This window comes from Jaculus jaculus, chromosome 14 (genome assembly GCF_020740685.1).
Source record: "Jaculus jaculus isolate mJacJac1 chromosome 14, mJacJac1.mat.Y.cur, whole genome shotgun sequence".
Classification (NCBI taxonomy): domain Eukaryota; kingdom Metazoa; phylum Chordata; class Mammalia; order Rodentia; family Dipodidae; genus Jaculus; species Jaculus jaculus.
Genome location: NC_059115.1, coordinates 46719169 through 46743066, shown reverse-complemented (window position 1 = coordinate 46743066; position 23898 = coordinate 46719169). Strand labels below are relative to the sequence as shown.

The following is a 23898-nucleotide window of genomic DNA, read 5'->3' as shown; positions in this document are numbered from 1 at the left end:
TGATTCTTCCAATCCATGAACAAGGGATATTTTTCTACTTCCTAGTGTCTTCTGCAATTTCTCGCTTGAGTGTTTTAAAGTTCTCATTGTAGAGATTCTTTACTTCCTTGGTTAGGTTTATTCCAAGGTACTTTATTTTTTTTGATGCAATTGTGAACGGGAGTGATTCTCTGATTTCATCCTCTGTGTGTTTGTTGTTAACATATATGAAGGCTACTGATTTCTGTGTATTTATTTTGTATCTTGCTATGTGGCTGCAGGTTTTTATCAGCTCTAACAGTTTGCTGGTAGAGTCTTTAGGGTCCTTTATATATAGAACCATTGTGGTTATTTTCTATAGGTAAAGGTTGAACCTATGATAGGATAGACTTTCAGACTTCACCCTAGTGGGAAGAGTTGAGCTGTGAAACCACGCAGCCACGCCCCCTCATGTTACAGAGGAGTCTGTGCCTTTACTCGGATGTCACAAATGACATTTATGGTGTTTTTAACTTTCATTATAGTCCCCATAGATGAGGTGTCGTTCTTGTCTTTCCTGTCTGTGCATGGAACACAATCCAAGATAGGGGTGGCCATATAGCTTTTTATAAACAGACCTGATTTGATATTTGTTATTCAGAAACATTTCTAGTCAAAACAAAAGCAGGGAGAAAAACAAAAGCTGCTTTTCCCTGCTAGGGGACAGCTAGCCTGAGAGCAGCGTGAGCCCCAGAGACCACTGCACGTTGCGCTTTTCTTCCCCCAGTCTACTGCTCCTGGAAGGAAAACTCAGGGCCTTTGTAAATATAATGTATGTAAACACCCATTCAACACATTTTTTTCTCAATTTTTTATTAACATTTTCCATGATTATAAAAAAAATCCCATGGTAATGCCCTCCCCCCACCACCACTTTCCCCTTTGAAATTCCATTCTCCATCATACCCCCTCCCCATCTCAATCAGTCTCTCTTTTACTTTGATGTCATGATCTTTTCCTCCTCTTATGATGGTCTTGTCAACACATTTTAAATTCTAATTTCTTTTTTTTTTTTTTTGATTAAGAGAGGGAGAGAGAGAATGGGTGCACCAGGGCCTCCAGTCACTGAAAATGAGCTCCAGATGCATGTGCTACCTTGTGCATCTGGCTTATGTGGGTCCTAGAGAATTAAAACGAGGTCTTTTGGCTTTGCAGGCAAAGCCTTAACCTCTAAGCCATCTCTCCAGCCCTTAAATGTTAATCTCATTACAATTGAAGTAATAGCTAAAATAAAATCCATTAAAGTGTTCTTTTTTAAAAAAAAATAAAAGAGGGCTGGAGAGATGGCTTAGCGGTTAAGCGCTTGCCTGTGAAGCCTAAGGACCCCAGTTCGAGGCTCGCTTCCCCAGGTCCCACGTTAGCCAGATGCACAAGGGAGCGCATGCGTCTGGAGTTCGTTTGCAGAGGCTGGAAGCCCTGGTGTGCCCATTCTCTCTCTCTCCCTCTATCTGTCTTTCTCTCTGTGTCTGTCGCTCTCAAATAAATAAATTTTAAAAAAAAATTAAAGAGTCTCCAGAAAGAGAGGTGCTGTGTTCTCCCACAAACATCTCATCACATATCCAGCTGTATAACTTATCATTCTCACTGGACAAATTTAAAATAAAAGAAAAGAAAAGAAAAGAAAGTTCTTGGTTCTCTGTACATAACAAAATGAGGGGGGGAATATGTAAAGTAGACAATTATAAATATGAACATGACTTCATTGATTTTTTAAAAAAAAATTTATAGGTAGCCCAGACATGGTGGCGCATGCCTTTAATCCCAGCACTCAAAAGGCAGAGGTAGAAGGATTGCCGTGAGTTCGAGACCATCCTGAGACTACAGAGTGATTTCTAGGTCAGCCTAAGCTAGAATGAAACCCTACTTCAAAAAAAAAAAATAATTCAGGGCTGGAGAGTTGGCTTAGCGGTTCAGTGCTTGCCTGTGAAGCCTAAGGACCCTGGTTCTAGGCTCCACTCTCCAGGTCCCACGTTAGCCAGATGCACAAGGGGGCGCATGGGTCTGGAGTTTGTTTGCAGTGGCTGGAGGCCCTGGCGCACCCATTCTCTCCCTCTCTCGCTCTCTCTCCCTCTTTCTCTCTCTGTCTGTCACTCTTAAATAAATAAAAATAAACAAAAAAATTGCTGACTACATTCATACATAATGTTAGTGCCATAATGAGTAAAAAAAGAAAAAAGAAAAAAAAACATGAAAAATCTGCATAGTAGGAATATGTATTTTGGTTACCATTTCTGATATATTTTTTTAAAAAATTCATAAGTAAACACATTCGTGTGTGGATATATGTACATGCATATGTATTTATTTATATAAGCAGTTGTCATTCGCAGAACAATATTGTATCTGACCCAAGAAATATGATTGAATTAACAATGTTTTCTACTGGCATTCAAATCAAGAAAAAAAAAATAAGTATACTATAAGTTAGTTTCAGGTAGGACTAAGAATTCTGGGGAAAGAATGGGTTTGGTGCCAGGCATGCTGGCACATGCCTTTAATCCCAGCACTCGTAGGAGCATTGCTATGAGTTTGAATCCACCCTGACACTACATACTGAATTCCAGGTCAGCCTGGGCTACAGCAAGACCCTACCTCAAGAAAACAAAAACAAAGTTTTGGGGGAAAGATGGGAGTGAAGGTCTGTGAAGAGGTAATTTTCTTGGCTTGTGTGTGTATGCATGTGGTCACAATGTTTGTCCAGATGCACATGTATGTAAGTGGACAGAGGACAACCTCGGATGTCATTTCTCAGGTATGCTACCCATATCTTTTTGAGGCAAGGTCCGTCATTGCTTGTAGCTCACCAATTGTCTAGACTGTCTTGCCAGTAAGCTCCAGAGATCCAACTGTCTGCACCTACCCAGTGCTGGCATTGCAAGGGTGTACCACCATGCCCTGAATTTTGCACAGGTATTGGGGACAGGTCCCCATACTTTCTAGGCAAGCGCTTTACTGATTAAGCTATCAGCCCCTGCCCCAACAGATAATTTTGAGTTGAGATATGACTTCCTGGCTGTGCTGCATGTAGAGAAACATGGAGAACATTCAGGGATGTCATGCAGTGCACTGTTAGGTTGGTATTTATGAAGAGAGGAAACAGGTAGTGATGGTGTGGCAGGGATAAGGACTGGTAAGGAACAACTTGAATGTTTCTGTGTGTGCCAGGGGTCAACCTCTGTTGTCCATGCTAAGCAAAATGGTCTACTGTGAAGTTACATCCTTGTATGTAGGTGGTTTTGCACAGGTTTTCACTGTGTCACTCAGGCTGTCATTGAACTTGCTATGTAGCTCAGACCAACCTTGAATGAACTCATGATGGGCTGGAGTTATAAACCTGCACCATCATGCCTGGCTCAGAGTGAGCATCTTCCTTTGTCAGCTGAGGAACTGTTATTACATGGATCTGCATATTGTGGAATTTAGGGTGCTCTTCTCTTCTCAATACGTGCAGGCTACCTGTTCACATGAGCAAAGACATTCGGAGTCACCAGAATGAGTAATGGAGTTACAAGCCCTCTGTAGACCAGGCCTTCTCAGTCTGGATGTATTTGCATTAACAAAAAAGTAGGGTTGGAGAAATGTCTCAGCAGTTAAGGTGCTTGCCTGCAAAACCTAAGGACCCATGTCCGACTCTCCTGGTCCCACACAAACCATTCACACAATGTGAGGCAAACGCAAGATCACACATGTTCACTAGGTGGTGCCCACGTCTGGAGTTCCATTACAGTGGCTAAGGCTCTGGCACACCACTTCTCTCTCTCTCTCAAATATAAAAATAAATAAATAAATAAATAAAAAGTAAAAATGTGTTAAAGGGAAGAGAAAGGAAGGGAGGAGGGTATTTAATAGGTTGGTATTGTATATATGTAACTACAATGATTGAGATGGGGAGGTAATGTGATGGAGAATGGAATTTCAAAGGGGAAAGTGGGGGGGGGTATTACCATGGGATATTTTTTATAATCATGGAAGATGTTAATAAAAATTTAAAAAAAAAAGTAAAATGTGGGCTGGAGGGATTGCTTAGTGGTTAAGGCATTAGCCGGCAAAGCTAAAGGACCCAGGTTCACTTCCCCAGGACCTGCATAAGCCAGATGCACCAAGTGGCGCATGCTTCTAGAGTTCGTTTGTAGCAGCTGAAAACCTTGGCATGCCTATTCTTTTTCTCTCACTATTTGCCTTTTTCTCACTCTTTCTCTCTCAAATAAAATTTTTTAAAAAGCAAATGTGTATGATGGAGAATGGAATTTCAAAGGGGAAAGTGCAACGGGGAGGGATGGTATTACCATGGGATACTTTTTATAATCATGGAAAATGTTAATAAAAATTGTGAAAAGAAAAAAAAAATTTTTAAGCTAAAAATAAAAAAATAAAAAGTAAATGTGGCAAGGATGACAGGTAAAAGGGGTATTGTACTGACCTGTTTCCTCATCTCTCTGCCACCTGTGTCCCTTCCCTCCTGCATGCCAGTCCTAGAGTTCTGGATTTTGAATACCATTCTCATCAAGTGGCTCAGGAACTTTCTGGAATCTGATCCTGTGGAGGACTAAGTCCAGACTTCAAAGTGTGGTGTTCGGGGCTCTTTGCATCCTGTCCTAGTTTCCCAGGCAAAAGTTAGCCTTCTTCCAAACTGAATTTCCTGCTCCAGCTAGGTTGATCTGCCATGTTTCCCCCCATATTGTGTCACTGGGAGGCAATATCTGGCCACCCTACTACCACATCTCCAGCATCACTTATTACGATCATACCCATCTGTTCAAAATTTAACCCAGCATCCTTCCATTCTAAGCCCCAAATTCTCTTTCTGCTTCAAAAGCATATATATTTTGAGCTGGGGAGATGGCTCGGTGGAAATCCCCAGACCTCACATAAAATCTGGAAGCTGTGGTGAGCTTTTGTTATCTCAACACACTGACAGCAAGATGAGAGGCAGAGACAAGAGAATTTCCTGGAAGCCTGTGGATCAGCTAGCCTGGTAAATCGCGCAGTGAAGGAGAGACCCTGCCTCAAAACAAGGTGGTAGATGAGAACGTACACCAGAAGAGTTGTCCTGTCCTGCAGGCCCTGTGGCACTCATGGGCCCACACTCACACACATGAGCAGACACAGGCACACAGACAAAAATTAAAAATTGAGCTGGGCACGGTGGTTCACGCCTTTAATCCCAGCACTCGGGAGGCAGAGGCAGGAGGATTGCCAAGAGTTCAAGGCCACGCTGAGACTCCATAGTGAATTCCAGGTCAGCCTGAGCTAGAGTGAGACCTTTCATTGAAAAACCAGAAGAAAATAAATAAATAAAAATTATTTCTCAAAAACACACATACACAGGTTCCTGAGACCAGAATCAGCATGGTACTCATGCTTTCAAATACATGTGTGTGTGTGCTGATAGATGGGAAAAGCAGGTATGTGAATGTGGATTTGTACATATGCACGTACTCCCTATGGAGAGGCCAGACGCAGCGACAGCCCAGTGGAAAGCAGTACCCTGCTGCTTCTGGCTTTGGAGTCTGTCCTCCAAGAGGACAGCCAGGGCTCCTTGGAAAACTGGCTGAGAGTAGCAAATGTAAGAGGAGTCTGAAGTGCCTTGTGGTGCCAGAAAATCAAGATATGTTCACTTTTTTAACAATACAGATAAGTTTCAAATTGTAGGCATTTGATGAGAGCCCAGGAGCCACTGTGAATGAATGGGAGTGACCAGAGATGGACCTTGCAGAGCACACAAGGACAGCGTAGCTGTTCCTGACTCTTATGGGAGAAGCTGATACTGGGGAGGTGGCATGAGGACTGGTGCACCCCCCTGCCAGCTGAAAACACTAGTCGGTACAAATAGACGTGCCTAAGCTGCAAGTCTACAGTCTCCCTGCTCCCCAATCAAAATATGAAAGAGCCCTGGGTCAGCGTGTACTGTGTGTATTTATTTGTTTGACAGAGAGAGAGAGAATGGGTGCACCAGGGCCTCCAGCCACTTCAAACAAACTCCAGATACATGCACCACCTTGTGCATCTGGCCAATGTGGGTCCTGGGGAATCGAACCTGGGTCCTTTGGCCTTGCAGGCAAATGCCTTAACCACTAAGCAATCCTTCCAGCCCAAAGCAAACCTTTAAGTTGAAAAAATTAATAATGATATCTGTATTTCTTTCCCCCCATTATTATGAGATAGCTAATTGAAGGGTACCAGGCACGTAAGTGCTGTACAAGTGGTTACAATTAGTATAATTGTTCAATCAGAGCAGCATCTTACCTAATGATGTTATGGAATCATTCTTTACACTCAAGTGTTAGGCTATTGTCCTTTTTAACCATAGTTTTGTACCTTTCAGGTTTTAATCTTTGCACACTAGAGGAGTTCTTACAGAGATTGCCAGCCACCAGTGGAAATATCTTTTTAAAAATCTTCTGTGGGGGCTGGAGAGATGGCGTAGCGGTTAAGTGCTTGCCTGTGAAGCCTAAGGACCCCGGTTCGAGGCTCGGTTCCCCAGGTCCCACGTTAGCCAGATGCACAAGGGGGCGCACGCGTCTGGAGTTCGTTTGCAGAGGCTGGAAGCCCTGGCACGCCCATTCTCTCTCTCTCCCTCTATCTGCCTTTCTCTCTGTGTCTGTCGCTCTCAAATAAATAAATTAAAAAAAAAATCTTCTGTGGGGCTGGAGAGATGGCTTAGCGGTTAAGCGCTTGCCTGTGAAGCCTTAGGACCCCAGTTCGAGGCTCGGTTCCCCAGGACCCACGTTAGCCAGATGCACAAGGGGGCGCACGTGTCTGGAGTTCATTTGCAGAGTCTGGAAGCCCTGGTGTGCCCATTCTCTCGCTCTCCCTCTATCTTTCTCTCTATGTCTGTAGCTCTTAAATAAATAAATTTTTTAAAAAATTAAAAAAAAATCTTGTGTGGGGCTGGAGGGATGGCTTAGTGGCTAATGCACTTGCCTGCAAAGCCAAAGGACCCAGATTTGATTCCCCAGGACCCATATAAGCCGATGTACCAGGTGGCACATGCATCTGGAGTTGGAGTTCATTTGCAGAGTCTGGAGGCCCTGGCATGTCTATTCTCTTTTTCTCTGTCTGCCTCTTTCTTTCTCTCAAATAAATAAAATAAATGTTTAAACAATATTTTTTAAAATCTTGTGTGTGTGCACCTTTAATCTCAGCACTTGGGAGGCAGAGCTAGGAGGATTGCCATGACTTCGAGGCCACCCTGAGATTACATAGTAAATTCCAGGTCAGCCTGAGCTAAAGTGAAACCCTACCTCAAAAAACAAAACAAAACAAAATCTTGTGTGTGTGCACATGTGCCATGGCATGTAGGTCGTATATGGCATATATGTAGGTCAGAGGGCAACCTGAAATGTCGGTCCTCACCTTCCTGCGGCAGCATCTCTCTGTTGTTTGCTGTTGCATACAGGCTAGCTAGTCCTGAGCTTCAGGGATCCTCCTGTCCCTGCCTCCCATCTTGCCATAGAAACACTAGGATTACAGATGCTCACACTGCCATGGATGGCTTTATGTCGTTCTGAGGATCTGGACTCAGAGCTTCATGCTTCCACAGTGTGCTTTTCCCCTGCAAAGCCATCTTCCCAACCAGGAAATATATACATATAGCCATATATGTATATATATGCATACATGTATGTGAATGTATATGTGTATGTGTATATATATATATACACACACACACATATATGTATATATATATATATATATATATATATATATATATCCTTCTGTCTCTCAGCCTTTGCTCAATAAGTATTGTCTGTAACAGCCCACCCCAGCCATCCTCAAAGCACTGCTGTATCCAGATTATCCTTCTGTGTTGAGAAAAGGTGGACATTTCCCCATGTTGCAGTCTGGTTCACATTGCTGGTAGAAATCACCCAACCAAGAGCAGCTTCTGGGAAAAAGAGATTTATTTTGGCTTACAGGCTCGAGGGGAAGCTCCACGATGGCAGGGGAAAACGATGGCATGAGCAGAGAGTGGACATTACCTTCTGGCCAACATAAGGTGGACCACAGCAACAGGAGGGTGTGCCAAACACTGGCATGGGGAAACTGGCTATAAAGCCCATAAGCCCGCCCCAAACGATACACTCCCTCCAGGAGGCATTAATTCCCAAATATCCATCAGCTGGGGAGCTAGCATTCCCAACACCTAAGTTTATGGGGGACACCTGAATCAAACCACCACACCCCAGGACCCTCACCCAGGAGAAAGCCATGATCGAGAAGCCAGATCACAAAGGCTGTGCCTGTACCTGTTTTGGCAAGGGTGGTCTGTGCCCACTGAGACACATCTGGAGGCGTGTGTGCGCCAAGAAGGACTGATGCTTCATATGGGAGAAGGGAGACAGAGAGCAAGGACCTGCTATGATGGTTTTTGTTGATTGTCAACTTGCCAGAACCTAGGATCTCCTGTGAGAGATTATCAACTCTGGGCATGTCTGGACATGAGAGATTTTCTCGACCAGATTAGTTGAAGTGGAAGGACTCCCCTTAACTGTAAGTGGTGCCAACCATGGGCTGGGTTCTCAGATTATGTAAAAAAAAAAGGAGAAATCTGGCTGGGTATTCAGCAGGTATCACTTTCTGCTTCCCTCCCTGTGGATGTGACGGTGTGACTCTGGCATCCTGCTCCTGCCATGCTTCCCCAGCATGACGGGCTTCTTGAAACTGTACGCCAAAAATAAAAGTTTTCTTCCTGAACATGCTTCTGCCTGGGCATTTTGTCCTAGCAATGAGAAAGTGACTGATATACCTGTCATCATTATGGAAATTAAATGTCATCTTAGAATAACTCCTCAGAGTACATGTGTATAAAGAAACTTTAGTTGAAAAGAAAAACAATGTCTATATATTTTTTGTTCCTCTTTTATTGTGGCAAAATGTACACTACTTAACATGTAACACTTTTCACCACTTCTTGGCAAAGAGTTCTGTGGTATCAACATGACTGCCATCATCTCCAGAGCATTTTCATCTTTCCAAGTGGAAACGGGGCTCCTTACCCCTGAGAGCTCACTTGTTTACTTACAACCTGAGTATCTGTCATAGCTGTGACTTTTTGGTTCTCTATAGATCAGTCATTTTATTTTAGCAATATTCAAGTCTCTGTTTTTCATATATGTGCCTTTACTTAGCAAGACAGGAGAACTTCCTCCTCCTGTCCTTTTCTTTGTCCCATATCTGCCTACTATTCTACTATCTTTAAATATTCCTTGCTCTTAATCCTCATTTCCAAAAGGGTCCCCCCTGGAAAGCAGCTCTGCTTGCTTCTAGACAGCTTTCTTGTGTGCTTTTGTTTTTTCTGTCTCCGGTTCTGGCTCATTTTCCATCTCCTTAGTTTTGAGGGTACTTTAGAAGTACTTGAAAGATGTAATGGTCAGATTTCAGTCACTATAGCAAAATACTTTTCAGTTAGGGCTGGAGAGATGGCTTAGCAGTTAAGGCATTTACCTGCAAAGCCTAAGGACCCAGGTTCAATTCCCCAGTACCCACGTAAGCCAGATTCACTAGGTAGCATATGTGTTTGGAGTTCATTTGCAGTGGCTGGAGGCCCTGGCATGCCCATTCTCATATTCGCTCATTCATTCTCTCTCTCTCAATCTCTCTCTCCCTCTTTCTCAGATAAATAAATAAAATGTTTTTTTAATTGACATATAAAAACAAAATTTTTGCTTTAGCTCAAGATTTTGGAGACTAAACTCTGGTCCAAGATTAGCCTGGCCCATCACTTCGGCCTCTGACAAGATTTCCCATCATGACAGACTTGAGTGGTGGAGCAAACTTCCTACCACATGACTAGGAAACAAAGGGTCTATAATCATTATATGCACCCCCCAGTGAGAGAGAGAGAATTGACACAGCAGGGCCTCAGCTACTCTAATCTAACTGTAGACACTTGTGCCACCTAGTGGGCATGTGTGCCTGTGTGCTTGCCTCACCTTTTGTGGATGTGGTTTATGTGGGATCTGGAGAGTTGAACATGAGTCCTTTGGCTTTGCAGGCAAGCACCTTAACCACTAAGCAATCTCTCCAGCCTGGAATTTTTTTTTATTGACAACTTCCATGATTGTAAACAATATCCCATGGTAATTCCCTCCCTCACCCACTTTCCCCTTTGAAGCTCCACTCTCCATCATATCCCCCTCCCTCTCTCAATCAGTCTCTCTTTTATTTTGATGTCATGATCTTTTCCTCCTATTATGATGGTCTTGTGTAGGTAGTGTCAGGCACTGTGAGGTCATGGATATCCAGGCCATTTTATGTCTGGAAGATAGCATTGTAAGCAGCCCTACCCTTCCTTTGGCTCTTACATTCTTTTCATCACCTCTTTCACAATGGACCCTGAGCATTGGAAGGTGTAACTGAGATATTTCAGTGCTAGCACCTTCCTGTCACTTCTTCTCAGCACAATTGTGCCTTCTGAGTCATCCCAAGGTCACTGCCTTCTGAAAAGAGAAGCTTCTCTAACCAAAAGTGAGGGTAGCATTAAGCATTAATACATGGGTATGAACATTAAGAGAACTACTAACTGGGTTGTTATGAGCATAGTATATACATTTATCCAGACAGCAGCAGACATTATACTTGTAGGCTCATGATTACCCCTGTTGTAGGTTTTCAGTATCAGGGATGTATTCCCTTCCATAGATTTAGAGGATGGTTGATTTCCCCCATAACAGATGTGCCACTATTGCACCTGTTGGCTCATTTGGTTTGGCTGGCCAAATTTAAGGCTTGCAGTGTCCACTGTTGAATATCTTCACTGGTGATTTCTCTTTCTCCCATTGAACTGCATGCAGTGTGGCTTTGTCCAGCTTTCTGTAAGCTGGTTTACATGGAAGAGGTTTTCAGCTCAGCTCCAGCAGGATTTCTCAGTGACCTTTCAGCCCAAGTATGTGGAGTATTCAGCAATAGGGGCTTACCATCTATTCCTGGTGGGGTTTGGGAGCATCAGGGAGCATCCTGGCCAACAACTCACTGGAAGGTATCCCATCCCTGGCACTGAAAATTTCCTAGTAACAATCTATGGCTCCTTAGTGTTCCATTGTCCACAAAAGTAGTTTCCATGTGACTTATTTATATCCTCTTAGATTTTGATTAGCGCTCCTTTTGCCTTTCCTTTACTCAATCTCTTCCCCTGACCTCATTCAGGCCTTTTCACCCCCATTAATCTGTTCTTCTACTTACATATATACAATACCATCCTATTAAGTCCCTCCCCTCCCTTTCTATTCCCTTTATATCTCCTTTCTAGCTTACTGGCCTCTGATACTGAGTTTTCTTCCTACTCACACAAAAGTCCAGTCATTTTTAGCTATGATCCACATATGTGAGAGAACATGTGATGTTTTTCTTTCTGGGCCTGGGTTACCTCACTTGGTATAATCCTTTCCAGACCCATCCATTTTCCTGCAAATTTCATAATTTAATTTTTCTTTACCACTGTGTAGAACTCCATTGTGTAAATGTGCCACATCCTCATTATCCACTCATCAGTTGAAGTTGAAGGACATCTAGGCTGGTTCCATTTCCTAGCTATTGTGATTAGAGTGGCAATCAACATGGTTGAGCAAGTATCTCTAAGGTAGTGAGATGAGTCCTTAGGATATATGCCTGGGAGTGGTATAGCTGAGTCATATGGTAGATCTATTTTTAGCTGTCTCTGGAACCTCCACAGTGGCTGGACCAGATTGGATTCCCACCAAATTGTAGAAAGTTCATCTTTTTCAACATCCTCACCAGCATTTATGGTCATTTGTTTTTATGATGGTAGCCATCTGACAGGTGTGTGATGGAATCTCAACATAGTTTTAATCTGCATTTCCCTGATGATTAGGGATGTAGAACATTTTTTTTTAGATGTTTATATTCCATCTGTATTTCTTCTTTTGAGAACTCTCTTTTTAGTTCCATAGCTCATTATTTATGGGGTTGTTTGATTTCTTATTATTTAATTTTTGAGTACTTTATATATCCTAGATATTAATCCTCTATCAGATGTATAGCTGGCAAAGATTTTCTCCCATTCCATAGGTTGCCTCTTTGCTCTATTCACAGTGTCTTTTGCCATACAAAAGCTTTAGCCAGGCATGGTGGCACACGCCTTTAATCCCAGTACTCGGGAGGCAGAGGTAGGAGGATCTCTGAGAGTTTGAGGCCACCCTGAGACTACATAGTGAATTCCAGGTCAGCCTGGGCTAGAGTGAGATCCTACCTTGAAAAAAAAAAAAAAAAGCTTTGTAATTTCATGAGGTCCCAGTGGTTAATCTTTGGTTTTATTGCCTGAGCAATTGGGGTTATATTCAGAAAGTCTTTGCCAAGACCAATGACCAAAATGTTGAATGGTTTCCCCTACTTTTTCCTCTAGGAGCTTCAGAGTTTCAGGTCTGATATTAATGTCTTTGATCCATTTGGACTTAATTATTGTGCGCGGAGAGAGAGAAGGATCTATTTTCATCCTTCTATAGATACATATCCAGCCTTCCCAGCACCATTTGCTAAAGAGGCTGTCTTTTCTCCAATGAGTATTTTTGGCATTTTTATTGAATATCAGGTGGCTATAGCTACTCAGACTTAGATCCGGGTCCTCTGTTCTGTTCTATTGATCTACATGTCTGCTTTTGTGCCAGTACCATGCTGTTTTTGTTACTATGGCTCTGTAGTATAGGTTAAATCAGGTATGGTGATACCACCAGCCTTATTTTTGTTGCTCAAAATTGTTTTATATACTTGAGATTTTTTTATGCTTCAAAATGAATTTTTGGATTGTTTTTTCTATTTGTGTGAAGAATGCCATTGGCATTTTGATGAGCATTGCATTAAATCTGTAGATTGTTTTCAGTAAGATTGCCATTTTTACAATATTGATTCTTCTGATGCAAGAACAAGGGATGTCTTTCCATTTCTTAGTGTCTTCTGCAATTTCTCGCTTGAGTGTTTTAAAGTTTTCATTGTAGAGATCCTTTACTTCCTTGGTTAGGTTTATTCTAAGATACTTTTTTTTGGTGCATTTGCAAATGGAGGTGATTCTCTGATTTCATCCTTTGTGTGTTTGTTGCTAGCATATAGGAAGGCTACTGATTTCTGTGTGTTTATTTTATATCCTGCTATATGGATATAGGTGTTTATTGTGTATGTTGAACCATCTCTGGGATAAAGCCTACTTGGTCCGGGTGAATAATCTTTCTGATATATTCTGTTATATTCTGTTTGTCAATATTTTGTTGAGAATTTTTCATCTATGTTCATGAGGGACATTTGTCTGTAATTTTCTTTTTTTGTTCTATCCCTTGTTTTGGTGTCAGGGTGATGCTGGCTTTGTAGAAGGAGTTTGGTGGGATTCCTTCTTTTTCTATTTTATGGAAAAATTTAAGAAGCATTGGTGTTAGTTCTTACATGAAGGTCAGGTAAAATTCACCAGTGAATCCAGCTGGACCTGGGCTTTTTTTAGTTGGGAGATTTTTTTTGTTTTGTTTTGTTTTGTTTTTCGAGTTAGGGTCTCACTCTGGCTCAGGCTGACCTGGAATTCATTATGTAGTCTCAGGGTGGCCTCAAACTCTCGGCGATTCTCCTACCTCTGCCTCCCGAGTGCTGGGATTAAAGGCGTGCGCCACCATGCCTGGCTTAGTTAGGAGATTTTTTATAACCCCTTGGATCTCCATACTTGTTATAGGTCTATTTAAGTGGTTAATCTCATCTTGATTTAATTTAGATAGGTCACATAAATCAAGGAAATCATCCTTTCTTTCAGATTTTCAAACTTAGTGAAGTATATGTTCTTATCGTATGTCCCTATGGTTTTCTGAATTTCTCTGGTATCTGTTGTGCCTTTTTCATCTCTAATTTTATTAATTTGTGTCTCTTCTCTCTTTCTTTTGGTCATATTTACTAAAGATTTATCAATCTTGTTTATCCTTTCCAAAACCAACTCTTTGTTTCATTGAGTCTTTGGATTTTTTTTTTGTTTTTTTTTTTTTTTTTTTTTTTTGGGAGGGGGGTTCTATTTCATTAAATTCTGCCCTGATCTTTTTATTTCTTCCCATCTACTGATTTTTGGTTTGCCTTGTTCTTCTTTGTCCAAGGCCTTATGGTAAAGCATTAGGTCATTTATTTGCGACCTTTCTAATTTCTTAACATAGGCACTTAAAGCTATAAATTTCCCTTTTAGAACTGCCTTCATTGTGTCCCAAAGGTTTTGGTATGTTGTGTTCTCACTGTCATTTGACCCTATGAATTTTTGGATTTCCTTCTTGATTTCTTTATTGATCCATTCATCATTTAGTAGTGAGTTGTTAAGTTTCCATGATTTTGTGTATGCTCTATAGCTTTTCTTGTTATTGATTTGTAGTTTGATCTCATTGTGACCAGAGAGAGTGCAAGGAATTATTTCCAGCCTGGATTTTTGTTTAATAACCTATTGCTTCTGGGAAAAACATCATTTGCTCACTGAGGCTATCTCCATTCAAACTTTTCATTATTATATATTTTTTAATTGGCTTATACAGAAGTGGGTTCCCTATGGCTTCCTCATATATATTTAGGTTTGGTTAACCCACCCATTGATTCCATCATATCCTCCATATGCCTATTCATATTCCGTGGTTTTCAAAGTATTTTTATTTGCTTATTTACGTAGGGGAGAGAGAATGGGCACACAAGGACCTCCTACCACTGCAACTTAACTTCAGATATATGTATCACTTTGTGCATCTGGCTTTTCAAGGGTTCTAGGGAATCAAACCCAGCCTATGAAGCTTTGCAAGCAAGTACCTTTAATCACTGAGCCATCTCCCCAGTCCTAGTACTTTTTGTTTAAACAGGATCTCACTTTGCACTTCAGGCTGGTATAGAACAGGTGATTCTCCTGCCTCCCCATTCAACAGCTAGAATTACCAGGCTGAATCACTATATTCAACCTGATATGTCTCTTTTTTTTCTCAATTTTTATTAACATTTTCCATGATTATAAAAAATATCTCATGGTAATGCCCTCCCTCCCCAATATGTCTCTCTCTCTCTCTCTCTTTTTTTTTTCTCTCTTTATTTATTTTTTTTTTTTTACCACTACTATTGTGAGCAGTCGTTGGTTGTTACCTGATGTTGTGGTTTGTTCAGGTGTCCCCCATAAACTTATGTGTTATGAATGATAGGTCCCCAGTTGGTGGCAATTTGGGAATTGGAGCCTCCTGAGGCAGTGTATTGTTGGGGGTGGGCTTATGGGTGTTAATAGTCAGTTTACCCTTGCTAGTATTTGGCACACTCCTCTGCTGCTGCTGTCCACCTGATGTTGACCAGGAGGTGATGCCCACCCTCTGCTCATGCCATGCCATGCCATCATTTCCCCCTGCCATCATGCAGCTTCCCCTTGAGTCTGTAAGCAAAAATCAATCCTTTCTTCCCACAAGCTGCTCTTGCTCTTGTCAGGTTGTTTTCTGACAGCAACACGGGAGCTGGCTACAGCAGTAAAATTGGTACCAGACAAGGGGGTCGTTATTGCTAGAAAATGATTCTGTAGCTTTGGCCTTTTCTAACTGATTTGCCAGAGGAAAGTGAAAAGATTTTCAACGTTAGCCTAAGAGGTGCTTTTCAGTGCTGTAAGTATAGCTTGATGGATCATTCTGATTAGAGTTTAAAGACCTGAATGCAGTAAGGGTTATGGACTACGTTGTTTTTGCCTTAAGAGGGTGAGAAAGAACTTTGTAGGGACTGGGCTAGAAACAGTTTGTGTGAAGGGCTTATTGCAATCTGCCTGCCTGTGTTCCAAGAACTTGTGCAGGGTTGCATTGCGTAGAAATGGACTAGTATGAGCAGAAGGATATGGCATAGAAAACAAAAGAACTAAAATCTTTGGTCTGAAACTGCTGTCCCTTTAGATACAATTGTAACAAATTACAACTTTTGAGATTGGGCCAGCTGACCTGCACTGGGTCAGCAGGAAGAATGCAGACTCTTTTGAAGGGTCCTGAATGCTGAAGGGTGTCCTGTTCTTCAAAGTCTGCTTTATAGCCGCCACCCCCCCCCCCTGAATTAACACGCTGGCAGCACGCCTGGCACTGAGGAGTATATCAAATGTAGGAAACAGTGAGTCATTGAATTTGCACCAAGGTTTTGTTTTTTGGAAATGGCTATGGGCAGTGTGAATCAGGCTTGTTGGATTATCTGCATGGAGGCTCGATGGAGCCATAAGGATGAACTATGGGTTATAGTAGAGACCCAGGGGAGAGGCCAGGACTACGGGATGGCTGCCAGGGAGAGCTGCTGCCACCAGATGAAGTGTTCAGGGATGGTGAGTAGCCTAGCAGGAGGGGCGGAATTAAATTCCAGAGACTTGTCACTGTTTAGAATCACTAGACTTGGAGACTTGTCACTGGTTAGAGTTGTCAGACTTGAAGCTACAGATTTTGATGTCTGTCTTGTTTGCTTTAAATTTTGTATTGACTCAATATTTCTTTCCTCTGTCCAGTGCCATCTTTTGCAGTATGACTATTTACTCTGTGCCATTATGGATTTTTGGTATTATGGTTCAGTTAAAAGACCTTGGACTATGGGGATGTTTGAACATTACTGGAATTGATAAAAACTGGGGAATTTTAAAGTTGGGCTGAATGCATTGTATTTTACATCGTGGACAGTTAACAGTTTATGAGGGCCGGGGCAGAATGTGGTGATTTGATTCAGGTGTCCCCCATAAATCCAGCTGGTAGCAATTTGGGAATTGGAACTTTCTGGAAGCAGTGTATTTTGGTGGGAAATCTTATGGGTGTTTTAGCCAGCTTCCCCTTGCCAGTGTTTGGCACATTCTTATGCTGCTGTGGTTCACCTGGTGTTGGCCAAGAGGTGATGTCCACCCTCTGTTCATGTCCTTGTTTCACCTGCCTTCATGGAGCTTCCCCTTGAACCTGAACAAAATAAACCCTTTCCTTCCATAAGTTGCTGTTGGTCAGGTGTTTTCTGACAGCAAAATGAAGCTGACTACAACATTTGGGATGGGAATCAAGAACACTACTCCTCACAAAATTAGGAGACTTAGTAACGTCTCCCAGCATTTGCTCAAGTCCTGGCTCGCTGTGCATAACAGGCTTGACACTCGTGGTGCCATGAAGTTGCCCAGCAGCATCGTGAGATGGGTGTGCCCTCTCATGCATTCCAGGAGGAAGCTGAGGCTCAGAAGGCTCCAGCAGTGTGCCTAAGTCAGTTAGCCATGCGAATGGAATTTGAACATTGGCAGCCAGAATCCAACCCCCACATTTGTTCCCGGGCATATTCTGAAAACCCGTCCAGGAATCAGAGCAAAATGAACTCAACTGAAGGTGAGTTGGTGAGTCCCTGACAACCAGCCTCTGGCCCACACTTGTCAATGGAGATGGCTGCCCAGGCTGGGGCAGTTGGTGGGGCACAGCGGGAAGATCCAGCCCACAGCACCGGGTACACATGGCCTTTGTGGGCACCCCTTCCTATAAGAAAAGAAAGACTTTATTCCCAGTATTGATTAATTTCCACAGGGAAACTCAAGTAGCTACTTTAATATCTTTTCAGTAAATACTACTCTTCCCATTGTAGCTTAGCCAACAGTGATCCTCTTCAAATGAACACCAGCAATAATGCCACACAATTGGACTCTAGAGGTACAATATTAGAGACAGAATGATTTTTCTTTTGTTTTACAGATAAATAGTAAGAAGGCCTGGTATGCTTTTCTCCAGAGAGGGCAATAAGCTTCATTTCTTTCCCACTTGACTCTGATGACATAAAAGGCTTTATGTGGTGGACACTGATGCAGTTGGTAAACCACACTTGACATCTCAGACCTCTCACTAACAAAACTTCATGTTCTGGGTACTTCCTCAGCCACCGTGTGAGTACCCGTGTGTTCTGCACTCGCTGGGTGATTATGGCTCTCACTGTTCACACTATGAAGGCTGAGCTGTCACAGGGTGAGCGGCACACGCTGCCAGGACTTACCACACCCACCGTCCTTCAGCGGGGTCTTCTCCCATGTCTCTGAGATGCGCCAGTGTGTGTTTCTTTTTCCACATACAATCTACTTACCAAAATGAGCATGCCACGTATCTCAGTACTCAATTTAACTGGGTGACCCCATTGAGGTTGAGAGCGAGGCTGTGTGAGCATGGCCCCAGAAGTTCACTGTCAGTGCGCCCCTTCCCATGGGCCGCTTCAATTCCGAGAAGGCACCACAGTAGGAAGAAGGAAGCTTGGCTTTGACACCTGCCAACTCCACTGCCTCCAAGGGCCTGGCAAGGGACTCTGGAGACACACAGGTCAGACGCAATCTCAGTTGATGGCAGCACCATTATTCTGTTGCTTGGGTGAAAATCCTTGGGACTGTCCTTGATTTTTCTCTTTTGTTCTCAATTTCTGCCACTAATCCATTAGGAAGCCTGTGTGGTAGTTTGAATATAAAGTCTCCCAAAGCTTCATGTGTTTGTGATTAAGTCCCTTACTCAGGCCCCAGCCAGTGGAGCCTTGCTGGAGGAGGTGGACCCCGAGGTTTATTAGCCCAGCTCCAAGCCTGGCACTTGGGATTACTTCCATTCAAATATGTGACAAGATGTGATGTCCAGCCTCGGCTCTGCCATGCTTTTCTCTGCCATGGTGAAACTTCCCCTCGAGACTGCAAGCTGAAACAAACCTGTCCTTGCACCAACTGCTTCGGGTTGGGTGTTTTTTACGAGCAACAAGAAAGTAAATGTGATACCTACATATGGGTTCTGTCTAAACGCCGTGCTTAGGGTTTGACCACTTCTTGGGTTGTTGCTACCAGGCCCAGTTGACCCTCACATGCTTCCCCTCACCAGTCCCGCTGCTTTCTCTGTGATCCCCAAGTCTGTTTGCAACAGAGTAATCCCACACTGTAAAGGCGCCCCTCAGTTAAGAGCTACCAGTGGCTCTCACCTCAGGCAGCCAGACTGAAGGTGGACACGTTATCTCAGCACAGAGGAGGCACAGGCATGAGGGTTGTGACTCCCAAGCCACCTTGGGCTACACAATGACAGCCTGAGTCAAATACATACATATGTGCACATACACACACACACACACACACACACACGCATGCACAAATCCCCATGTGTGGAACTCCTGCTTTGTTTTCCATCTTCCATGTGCTCATATACTCTTTAATCCAGGGTTCTCTGGTTTATCTTCTGACACCCTCCTAAGGGCAGAGGCATTTGTCATTTTGGGTCAGTACTAGGAATATCTAGCCGAGGAGACCTTCCGTACATGTTTGTTAGCCAGAGCAAACTAAAGATGCCTGTTGCTAAGCACTGGCACATAGTTTTCTCATACAATGCAGTCTACAAGAAAGCAGCCCCTGTGATGTTTATGTGAATGTTTCATATTTTTAAAAAAACCAACTGTGATCTGGGCCAGGTGTGGTGGTGCACACCTTTAATCCTAGCACTTGGAAGGCAGAGATAGAAGGATTGCTATGAGTTCAAAGCCAGCCTGGGACTACAGAATGAATTCCAGGTCAGCCTGGGCTAGAGCGAGACTTTACCTTGAAAAAAAAGAGGGCTGGAGAGATGGCTCCATGGTTAAAGGAGCTTGCTTACAAAGCCTACTGGCTCTGGTTCTGTCTTCCAGTACCTATGAAAAGCCTGGTGCACATGCATCTGCAGTTCGTTTACGACGGCAAGAGACCCTGGTGCACCTTTGCTCTGTCTGTCATCTGTCTGTTTCTCTCACAAATAAATAAATAAATATTTTAAAAAAGAACAGAGGTTTATTCTGGCTTACAGATCTGGAGATAGTGTGAAGAAGAAACAAAACCCAAGGATGGCTTGCTTTCTCATCATTGGCTCTCCAGAGTGACTTTTATTCCACCCACCCCAAACACACACACTTCTTTTTTTATTCTCAAGGCATGGTCTCATGTGGTCCAGGCTGGCCTTGAACTTGTTATATAACTGAGAATGAATGACCTTGGGCTCCTAATAACTCCTGCTTCCATCTCCTAAATATTGAAAGGACAGACATGCACCACCACACCTGGTTTATGCAGTACTGGGGAATGAGCCTGAAATGGGAGTTTGGGGGTTCCTTGTACACCAATACACCAATGCACAAACAAATTGAGAGTACCCCAGATTCTTGTCTTAATATAAGTGATTAAGCTGGGTGTGGTGGTGCACGCCTTTAATCCCAGCACTCAGAAGGCAGAGGTAGGAGGATTACTATGAGTTCAAGGCCACCCTGAAACTACATAGTGAATTCCAGGTCAGCCTGGGCTAGAGTGAGACCCTACCTCAAAAAACCCAAAAGAACAGAATATAAATGATTGAAATCGTAAACCAGAGGGTAAGGTTTAGAGAGAGTTAATTAGATTAAGAGAAGAAAGTACAGAGAGCTCCTGCCTTATGGGAGTAAGGGGAGGGGAAGCCTACAAGAACCTCAAAGATCAGGAGTCAGACAAGAGAGAGCTTGTCCCCTGGCACAATATTTATAACCTTATTGTGGTGGGGTTTACCTTCTGCCTCAGGTGAGCCAGAGTGAGCTGATTGGTCTAGGGGCTGACTCAGGAAGAGGCCAGCCATGACAGCAAGTTTTAGGGGCTGAGACTGACCAAACACAATGTCATGATTATATTTAAATTCTAGGAAAGAGGACCTCCCTCCCAGGAGGGACTCAAATTGTTTGTAGAAAAACAGATCTAGGGAACTCCTTTAGATAAGAGATAACAAGTCTGATCATCCTTTGATCTCCAGCAAAGTGAAGGTGTCCAGGGCAGACATTCCTGCCTTTACTTTTGGGGCCCAGTCACCCTAAAGTACCTAACAAAGCTACCTGACTCCCTCTCAAACCCAGGCCTTCATACATGTTAGGCCAGCACTCTACCAACTGAGGCACATCTCCAGCCCAAGAAAGGTTTGAATCTCTACCTTGGAAAAATATTTTTATCTTGAGATGGGCAGGGGACCATACAGGCACACCACTGCCGCATGCCCCTGCAAACAAACTCCAGACACATGGACCACTTTGTGCATCTGGCTTTATGTAGGTACTTGGGAATCAAAACCAGGCCTGCAGACTTTTCAAGCACTGTCTTTAACCACTGAACAATCTCTCTGGCCCCATGGCTTTAATCTCTCTTAATGATTAAATCAGCTCATAAAAGCCCTACCACAGGGCTACAGATGGCTCAGCAGTTAAAGTGCTTGTCTGCAAAGCCTAATCACCTGGGTTCCATTCTCCAGCACTCACATAAAGCCAGATGCACAAAGTGGTACACACATTTGGAGTTCATTTGCAGCAGCTGGAGGCTCTGACACATGAATTCTCTCTGTCTCTCTTCTCTCTTTGCTTGCAAATATATAAATAAAATTATTTTTTTAAGTCCTGTCACCACTCGACATTGTGACATTAGGAACCAAATTGCCACAAGAGTTTTGGAAGGGAAGAAACACATTGAAACCATAACATTTCCTGTAAGTGGAGAGTCACAGGTTTCTAAAAGTATATCTGCAGAATCAAACCTGACCACAAAAGAGGTTGGGCATGGTCTGGAGAGATAATGTTTAGAAGGTCTCCACCAAGGAGGATCGGGTTCTGAGCCAGAGCTCATGGAGGTGGCCCATAATGTTTGTCTGTAGGCCTTGTGCCATTTTGTGCCACAGAGCTAGAGCCCAGGCTAGCCCAGCAGACAAGGCTGGCAAGAAAATAACTAAAATGAGTTGTTAGGCTAGTGCCCTCTGTTAGAATCTCAGAGCTCTCTACTGATTCCCCCCCCCCCTTTCTCCCCTACCAAGTTTGCCCTGTTAACCTTGGGAATTTGGGACTTCCTCCTCATATGATAATTAGGTGTATCTCTGGGCCAAAAAGAGGGAAGTTTACCTTCCCCTAAGCCGCATCTCTGCTTACCATCTAAGGCCCTCCCTCAGTGAAAAGTTTTTCTCCCCACAAAACCCACTCCAGAGCCCTGACCCACTCTTTGGATCGCCTGCTATAGGTGAATGCAATCCCCTAAGCTCCCTTTCTCTCTCCTCTGTGGTAAATGCACCCCTTTGTCTCTCTTCTCTCTCTCTGCCTCCTTTTCCCTCTCCCATCAATTACAAATAGTCTTAAATCCAAGAAAACTGTAAACCTCAGCACCTAACACCTTCTGAGTCTCCTCCTCCTCCGACAAGACTAAAACCTGGCCATTCCATTGTGCTGCTGAGAATGATGGTAAGAGACACCCACACAATGAAAGTGATGGTGAGACTTCCTTACAATGTGAGTGATGGTGAGAGACTCCCTTACAGTAACAAGGGAAATTTCCTATGGATTATCTTCTAGGGAGAGAGTTTGACATTACCAAGTTTACAAATGCATGTGTTGAGGGTCTCAGTGATTATATTGTACTAAGTATATTTTTGTATCCTGGTATATTTGAAATGAATTAAGAAAATGCTTTTCACTGTGGCTGTGTTTCTTGTAACAAAATCTTTAGGATAACCAAGATGTTCTATAGTACATAGCTAGTCCAAGAAAGAATTGAGCCTTTCTTTCTCAGATAGGTTTTCTTGGGGAATGGAAGAACAAAGAACCAGTGGTCAGGCATGGTAGTGTAAGCTTTTAATCCCAGGAGGTCAAGGTAGGAGGATCGCTGTGAGTTAGAGGCCAGCTTAAGACTGCATAGTGAATTCCATCCAGTCAGCGTGGGCTAGAGTGAGACCCTACCTCATAAAAGAAGAAGGAGAAGGAGAAGGAAAAGAAGAAGAAGAAGAGGAGGAGGAGGAGGAGGAAGGAGAAGGAGAAGGAGAAGGAGAAGGAGAAGAAGAAGCCGTCACCACTGCCGCCAAGTTTGGTTGTTTTCATTTTCATCCCTTCTTAAGTGTGACCCCTTGTCAATTCTAGTCCAATTTTGTAGAGTTGGGCCAGTGTGGATCAAGGTTTATCTTCTTTTAAGACTCCACTCTATTTTTCTATATTTTTATTTTATTTATTTATTTGCAAGGGTAGAGAAATGGGGGCTCACCGGGGCCTCATGCCATTGTAAATGGACTCTAGACACTTTGTACATCTGGCTTTATGTGAGTACTGGGGAAATGAACCCAGAGTGGCAGGCTTGCAAACAAGCACCTTTAACTGCTGAGCCATCTCCCCAGCCCCTAAGCCTCCACACTTTATTGACATTTATTCTTCAAGTGAAAGGAGAAAGGAGGGATGGGAACTATAAATGGCTCTTTTTGAAGAATTCTGCACTAATTGATGAAAATTGGCAGTGTTGTTTTTCTGTTAATATACTTCTGTTGTTTCTGACCTGTTTTTATTTTTTCTCTACTCTCCCTTCCCTGGCCCTTACACTCAAAGGTGATTTTAAAGGATGTGGACTCACTACTTTATGTGGACACTGACGTTCTCTTTCTGAGGCCTGTGGATGACATCTGGAAGCTTCTGAGGCAGTTTAACTCTACCCAGCTTGCTGCCATGGCCCCAGAGCATGAAATCCCCAAGACTGGCTGGTACAGCCGCTTTGCCAGGCATCCTTTCTATGGCTCTGCAGGGGTTAATTCGGGAGTCATGCTAATGAATTTAACACGAATCAGAAGTGCCCAGTTCAAGGTAAGAAAGTGCTTTAAGATTCCTTGTTTAAAGATTGGGAGTTAGTCTTTGCAAGGAACCTGCCTGGAGTGTAGATATGCTGGTTTGGAAAATACAGAAGGTGTCTGTGGAGGAAGCTAGAAAGACCCAGAAGAGAGTTAAGCAAGGTTTGTTCAGGAAAAGCCCACATGGCTATGAAATATGAGCTTCCACAGAATTACCATTCAGATATACTACCTGGTGTTTCTGAATTCCACAGTGTTTGACTTCTGAGTATATCAAAAACCATGCAGTTTCTTAGGCTTCCTCTAAAGATATATTGACAAGTACAGAAATATG

General features: G+C 43.0%; 1 protein-coding gene across 1 annotated transcript in view; it reads left to right on the top strand.

The window, feature by feature from the left end:
- Positions 1-23898, top strand: part of Gxylt2 (glucoside xylosyltransferase 2) — a 115499-nt gene that overhangs the window by 64150 nt on the left and 27451 nt on the right. Inside the window, exon 4 of the mRNA XM_004651507.3 lies at positions 23329-23580. Within this exon, the coding sequence (XP_004651564.2) occupies positions 23329-23580 (252 nt within the window). The remainder of the gene's footprint in view (positions 1-23328; positions 23581-23898) is intronic.